Source organism: Citrus clementina, unplaced genomic scaffold (assembly GCF_000493195.1).
Source record: "Citrus clementina cultivar Clemenules unplaced genomic scaffold, Citrus_clementina_v1.0 scaffold_1, whole genome shotgun sequence".
In the NCBI taxonomy this organism is placed as follows: Eukaryota; Viridiplantae; Streptophyta; class Magnoliopsida; order Sapindales; family Rutaceae; genus Citrus; species Citrus x clementina.
In genome coordinates this window covers 28,617,597-28,625,517 of record NW_006263303.1, presented here as the reverse complement: position 1 = coordinate 28,625,517, position 7,921 = coordinate 28,617,597, and the positions used below count along the sequence as shown (strand labels likewise).

At 33.8% G+C, this 7,921-nt stretch overlaps 1 protein-coding gene across 1 annotated transcript; it reads left to right on the top strand.

The window, feature by feature from the left end:
• Positions 1–2,046, top strand: LOC18054258 (CBL-interacting serine/threonine-protein kinase 6). The gene has a single exon (XM_006453606.2). It carries the CDS (start codon positions 381–383, stop codon positions 1,704–1,706), a length of 1,326 nt encoding a protein of 441 aa, XP_006453669.1. The 5' UTR covers positions 1–380; the 3' UTR covers positions 1,707–2,046.
• Positions 2,047–7,921: the final 5,875 nt, after the last annotated feature.

Below are 7,921 nucleotides of genomic sequence, written 5' to 3'. Positions count from 1 at the left end.
GGCGCAAACCTTTTTCGAGGAAGAAAAAAAAAAAAAAGGAAGAGCGAGCAAAACAACTCCCGGTAAACACCATCGATAAGCCTTTGATCAATAGCAGCAAATCAAAATCCTTCTCGTCTCCCCCCAAGAAAAAATAAATAAGCAAACACTACAAGCCCCTTCAGGGAATGCAGAGAGATGAGAGGACCTTCGTGGAGATTGCCTGAGCTGTGTTTACGTGCCCAGCGGTGCGTCGGCGGCCGTAATTGCCACCGGAAACACGTCGAAGACGGGTGATCCTCAACCACCACCACAACACAAAAGAAAACCTGAAAGAATTATTTAATTAGCTAAACTTGGTACATATATACGTATAAAAGGAAAAAAAAGACCGCGTGGAGATGGCTACATCAAACAGTAACGGCGGAGGCGATGACAGGCCGACGTTGCTACATGGGAAATACGAGCTGGGGCGTATGCTAGGCCACGGAACCTTCGCGAAGGTGTACCTGGCAAGAAATTTGCAGACGGGGAAAAGCATGGCCATGAAAGTTGTTGGTAAAGACAAGGTTATCAAGGTGGGCATGATGGAGCAAATCAAGCGTGAAATCTCTGTCATGAAGATGGTGAAGCACAAGCACATAGTTGAGCTACACGAAGTCATGGCAAGTAAGTCCAAGATTTACTTCGCCATGGACCTCGTCAAAGGCGGCGAGCTGTTCAACAAGATTGCCAAAGGAAGATTACGAGAAGATGTTGCAAGGGTTTATTTCCAGCAGCTGATTTCAGCCGTTGATTTCTGCCACAGCCGCGGCGTTTATCACCGCGACTTGAAGCCTGAGAATCTCTTGCTAGACGAAGATGGTAACTTGAAGGTCACGGATTTTGGGCTGAGTGCTTTCTCTGAGCATTTGAAGCAAGATGGTCTGTTGCATACGACGTGTGGGACTCCAGCTTACGTTGCTCCTGAAGTCATAAGCAAGAAAGGATACGACGGTGCCAAGGCCGATATTTGGTCTTGTGGGGTCATTCTTTACGTGTTGTTAGCAGGTTTCTTGCCATTCCAGGATGATAATATCGTGTCCATGTATCGGAAGATTTACAGGGGAGATTTCAAGTGCCCGCCTTGGTTTTCATCTGAAGCGAGGAGGTTGATCACCAAGCTTCTCGATCCAAACCCTAACTCAAGAATCGCTATTTCAAAGATCATGGAGTCTTCTTGGTTCAAAAAGTCTGCTCCCAAGGTTGTGATAACTAAGCAAGAGATGGAATTTGAAGCTGACAAGTCATCGAAGCAACCTGAGACTCTAAATGCGTTTCATATCATCTCTTTGTCGGAAGGGTTTGATTTGTCACCTTTGTTTGAGGAGAAAAAGAGAGCGGAAAGAGAGGAGCTGAGATTTGCAACCACGAGGCCTGCAAGCAGTGTGATCTCAAGATTTGAAGAGGTGGCCAAGGCCGTTAAGTTTAATGTCAAAACGAGCGAGTCAAGAGTCAGATTACAAGGCCAAGAAAGCGGAAGGAAAGGCAAATTGGCTATCAATGCTGACATCTTTGCCGTTACACCGTCGCTTTTGGTGGTGGAAGTGAAGAAAGATAATGGTGATACATTGGAGTACAATCAATTCTGTAGCAACGAGCTTCGGCCGGCGCTTAAGGACATTGTCTGGATGTCAACTGCTGACAATCCCACGCTTGGCTTGAACCTGGAGGAGCAACAAATTTAAAATTGATTGCTGATGAATTGTGGGTATATCTCAGATGATTGATTGATTGTTGTTGATTATGGGATTTAGAGTTTGATTAATTTGATGGTGATCATGGAATATCATTGGAAACAAAAAACAATGGGCTGGCTCATCATGTGTTTGTTGTGTTCTTAGTTTTTGTTATCCTTGCTGTGTGTGTAATGAGTTTGGTGGCGATTGTGGGTTTCTTAGTCTCACAAAAACATGTTGTCTGGTTCTGTTTCTTTGAATCATTCGGAACCAGCCATTGTCAACTTGTAATTGTTTGTATAATTGTTTGAGTTTGCACCTAATTAAGTAAGTAATTCCATTTTCGTTTTTTTTTTCCTTTAACACAACAAAGGCACACAGCACACTAAATTATATTATTGTTACTGACAATTAAGTTACAGCCTTGCAAATCTGTGGGCAAAGTAATGTGCCAGTTTCTTTCAGCGTAAATAAATAAAAAAGAAAAAAAGAAAAAGAAAAAGGAGGTAATGTGTCAGTTTCAAAATCCAAGAAAGCCAAGTCGCGTCATATGAGAACAGGACATGCTCTTAAGTCTGATGACGATAGCTCCTGCTCAATTATTGTTGTCCTGCTCCTGCACTAATCGAACAACTTTAACACTGTGTCAAGTTGTTTTCAACTTACCACATAAGAGGAAGGAACTTTACACTTTTTTACAGTGCCCATCCATCAGATAATAGTTTCTTTCTAAAACGTCCTTTTTATCATGTGCCACGCCACACAGCTCATTTTATCTTTTTGAATACTCAGTTTGGATTCGGATCCGTGGGTTAAAAGGTTATGGGCCAAACTAATTGACATATTTTGGACTTGTGGTCCTGTAATCTCCTATCCTAAAGAATTACATTCGTGATCAGGCGCAGCAGCTATCCCAAATCTAACTCTGTGTGTGTGTGTGTGTGTGTGTAAATATCAAATTGAAATTGCATGGAGGGCTTGCACATGCTCTTGCTGTAATTGGAGTGTTGATTCATGATCTCTAAAATGCAAGTGGGCAGGATGAACAACTCATCATCAATAAGAGAGATACGTGAGCTTGTTCGAACATCACGACCGTCAGGTGAGAATCAGACACATAAGATTGCTGTGCTTCATTCATCATTCATGTGCTTATCCTGACCTCACATGGGGTTTTGGCATCTTCTTGTTGCTACTTCTTTTAATAACCCATGAATGTTTTTCTGTTGTTCTGTCGTCTTTCAATTTAATAACCCTATTAATGTATTAATTTGTTCGATTTTGATGATTCTCAAGGGATGATGTATTAATTCGGTCATTTGGGTTTACGTTACGAGTTCGATTGGATATTGGATTGCACAGATAAAAAGTAGTGCATATTGAGTTTCAACAATAATCATTAATCGCCAAGATTTTCATTATTAGGTAGGCCAAGTAGTTAAATGATCATTCTAATTATATATTTGCAGTAAATGGAGGAGAATAAGTAATAAAAGTTTAACAATTGTGTTTTAGATCACCCCATATTTGAGATTACACATCGTTGTATCTTTACTTCTGTTATTCGTATTAATATATCTTCCGTAATATTTATAAGATCACACATATGTGTATTGACAAATTTAAGCTCATAACACAATACAATTATTATTATTTTTTTAAATCGTACCAAAACAAAGTTCAAGTGTTTCGTCGTTATTTGCAGGCGACATCAGTTTTAATCATAATTTAGGGTATAATTGCCGGTAATTCTGTGCCAAGTGGACGGTCTGTAATTGTAGAAGAGGGGTTACCAGTTACCAGCTATATAATATATGCTAAATAATGGTGAATAATTAAAAAAATTTCAAGCATGTTTTTTAATAATTGAGGAGTCCATTCAGAAACCAATAATCAATGTATGACGCCTTTGTTTTAAATGGAATTATTGTATGAACTGAGGAACCCCACCTAATTTAGTCATTATTGAATTATTGAAATTGAAGTCAAGATCTGCCGTCCATTTGTTCAAATTAAGGTTGATGGTGATTAAAGAAGTGGGGTCAATGTTGCTTTGGTCCTTAATCGAGGTGATTAGGGTATTAATCTTACTTCGTAATATTCGGAGGAGGGGAGACCGCGTGTTGGGGACATGTCCGTTTGGAGATCCATCCTTTCAAGGATTAGAAATGAATATTTGGGGAGTGGGGACTTATATAACCTAAAACAAATTCAATTAAACATTTAGATAAATTCTTCTTTCAACAAATTTTTTACGCCCACTCCATTTCATAATTTATATTGTATTTTAATTTTTAATTGAAAATACTTTTTTTGTTTGTTTGGATTTTGAGAAAATTATAAGAGTTTAGAGTTATGAGAATAGATATTATATAATAAAGAAAAAAAATTAAGATAAATTTAAAATTTTAGGATTCATATATAATTTTTAAAAAATATTTTTTGTGGGTAAAATATTATGAGAATATGTTTGATTTTAATATATGAATTTGTATTTTATCAGTTAAACTTAGGGTATTTTAGAAAATAATACTCAAAGGTGGTGTTAGAAAGATTTTGGGGGTGGTGTTAAGAGCTGTACTCATATTTGGGCCCACTTTAAATGAATCAAACTCTCACGCTAGTATACATCCTATTATCAAACCCCTTTATTAGTGAGTAATATTAAAAATTCATGATTACTATTAACACCCGCTCTAATTCCAAAACGCCCTAATAAAGGGGTTTGATAATATCATAGACAATCCTTGATAGTATGTCGTTCTCTTTATATATGTTCAATTTGATAGTCATTGTTGGTTTTTATTTTATTTTATTCTTTTTTTGGAATTATTGTATTGCAATATACTGATTTTTATGGTTAGAAATATGTTCAGACCCTTAATTACCTAAGTAGTTGTATTATAACGCAGTTAAAATACCAATTTACCTACCTTAGGATACCAACTGTCTCTTCTTGTGAAGTCACACTATAAAAGCTTCATTTCATGGCTGATTGAGGTAATTTTCCAAGGGTTTCCCCAAAGTGATTTGGGCTTGACCCATATTGTTGTTGTCGCATATGAGCCTATAGAAGAGCTCTACTCACAGTTAAAATGTTTTGGATTTGTTGTGGACAAATTTTAATAGACGGGCCAAAAAATTTTGTACAGAAGGTTTGTCGATTAATTCCGCACTTGTTTTGTCTAATTTACTGCTTAGAAAGTAATTTTTGTTTCATGTTAATCTCAACTACATATATTACGTCCTGAATTTTAAATTATCAAAACTTTCGGTTCCATCATCGCTACTTGGCCTCGTAGTGCATAAAGAAATAATATAAATGATGGTAACATTTACACTTCTCAAAATGTTTTAGCCGCAACTTTTCTTCTTCTAAACTACTAAATTTGTTATTATATATAACGAAAGAAGTCGTCTCGGAGTTCACTGCCTCGTTTTGTGTGTGTGTGTGTGTAATTTCAACAAAAAGGCACTTAAACACGTGATAATTGGTTAATTGATCTATCCTTAATCCAAAATCTAAACCAAAACCATCCACTTTTTCTAATTTCTCTTCTAAAATATTGCTATATCAATTTGTATTAATGGAATTGGTACATCTTCTTCTTCTTCTTTTACTACCTAACTCCCATTATTGGACTAAATTAAGCTTCTAGGATCCCAACTCTTATATTATATTTTAAGTTCATCATTTTGAGGTCATAAAATAAATTATCGGATAATTAAAGTGTTTTTCCTTTTATTATCTTCCAACTATTTTTTAGCAACATATCTAAAGATAATATTGTTATAATATTAATTATGATTATAAATTGTCGGTTTATTTGTAGTTGTCACGTCATGTTGTACATTGATATTTATTAATTTTTCATGAATGATAATTTCACCCTCTATCACAAAGTAATGTTAATAATTGACTGATATAATAATTATAGATAACTTGCCCATTAATCGTTACTCAAAATGTGAGATTATATACCCCAAAGTAAAGGACTCAAACGAAAAGACTAATTTGTTAAATGAAGTAGTGACTCATTTTTTCTATGAGCGGAAATACCTTCCTACGAATACTTCATAATTAAGTGCTATCTTCTTTTTGAAAAGGTAACAAAAAGACTATGCTAAATATCAATTGTAGTTTCTCCTCTTTGACAAGATGATAAGTATAAAATTTCTTCATTTAGGTACAGTTACTCCATTGATCTTGGTGAATAGCTAACTTGATTCTCCTTTTTCATTTGTAACTTTTTTAATTGAATGACTTCGCAATTTTGTACTTTGATTTGATCGTGCAATGATTATTGAAGAAATTTGGTCTTTTACATATACATGTAAACTTGGAATATCTAAGCGAAAGTATTTCTTTATACATCATATGTTGGAATTTTATTGGTATTTCAAAGTACTAATGTCCTATATTGAAAGGAAGCGAGAGCATTTTTCTTTGTGTTTAATCTAAAATTAGTCATATGTTTGATTTAATTACAAATGAAAATTGAATAAGTCAAATCTAAATGTGATTTAGATTATTCTGAGTTAAAATTAGATTATGAGACAACTAAATAATTAATTTAAATTGAATTAAGAAAAGGTCTATAGAAGATTTCTCTATATAAGAGAGATAAGAGACATACAAAATCTTTAAGGATACCTACTAAGACAATAGAAAAATAAAAACCCAATTGTTCTAATTATCGCTCTCTATTTTTTTCTCATGTTTCTTCATCATTTTTTTCTTTTTTCTGTTCAAAATATCATGTTTGAAGTGCACCTTCACAGTAGTCGTCATTGAATCTTAGAGATCAAACCACCTTATTGTCAAATAATGACATAATTATTGAAAAAAAGAGGATATTGTTCTAGTGAATCTACAAGCTTATAATTCTTTGTATTGTTATGCATAAAAAGGTGAGTCATCAAACAACCGTGTTAGTGTTTCTTACGGCTAAAATCTTCTTTTGGGGCACAAAATTGGTCTTAATTAAGGAAAATGTTTTGTGCACATCCTGGTAAATTTGGCTTTACTGGATAATGTCTCTGTTTCGGCTGGTAATATAGTTGAAAAAAATAATATTGGCTTATACTTCCATCCGTAAACCATGTGATCAGATTTGAAATGTCAAAAAGCCAATTCGGATTCCACTTTCCAAATTGAAATTGGCATATAGAATTGTTTTCTTGTTTGATTGATTGACAAAAATGGGAATTCGAATTTTGGATAAAGACATTCAATTTTGTTCAAAGTTCGAGCAGTCTTTGATTATATTTAATATACACGTCTCGTAAACTATGCAATAATTCAATAATTTACATTTTGAATAACATAACATGAAAGATTTTCCTTCAAACATTTGCAATATTTTCAAAATGCAAACCAGCAACTCTGTAAATAATTAGATAAACTTTTAATATAGAATTGCATAATCAATAAATTGGAATAAATTATTTCTACTTTATTTATAAATAGTAAATGTATATATATCATTCTTATTTTGTGCTAAGATGACATAATAAATTCTCATGATCTACGGTAATGTGCCGATGTGGTTGACATATATAATTAAGATCAATGATATTTAGACAGAAATATCTGACCAAATACTGACAAAAATAGCTCATGCACGATTACGTGTAAATTAGAAAAATAATGGTTAACAAAAAAAGAAGAAGAAGATATTTTACAGTTGTTTTTATCTACCTTTGGTCAGCCTTTAGTCTATCATTTTTCTATAATTAATAAAGCAAACTTGAAGTACCTTCATGGCTTGTTTATTTGCAAATCTAAATTACATACATCTATGTTGAAGAAAATAAACAAACCAATTCTTTATCTTCTTTTTTTCCCTCTAAAAGGATTAGGTTAAGCTATATTTTTATGATAAAATGGAATAAATTGCTCTATAAAGAGCCTATTCATGAAGAGGAATATTAAATACAAGATAATTATGTTGAAGAAATTAGGGTTAGGTTTGCAAATGTGGGTGGAGTTGAGGTGTAAAGAGCGCTCTATCACCTGAAGAAAGTGGAATCGTGATGGCTACAAGACAAGGACATATACCAACATTTTTTTTTTCTTCTTTAGAGTTAAATGAACTTTACTAAAGCTACATAAAATTTTTATCCCAGCAAAATATTCAAGCTATTTAGATATGACATTTTCTAAAAAGAATAGTTGGTTCGATAAAATTTTTAAAGATAATACTGATTAATACACAAGGGTG

Coding starts and splice junctions, on each gene's coding strand:
- LOC18054258 (XM_006453606.2), top strand. CDS start 381: ATGGCTACATCAAACAGTAACGGCGGAGGCGATGACAGGCCGACGTTG.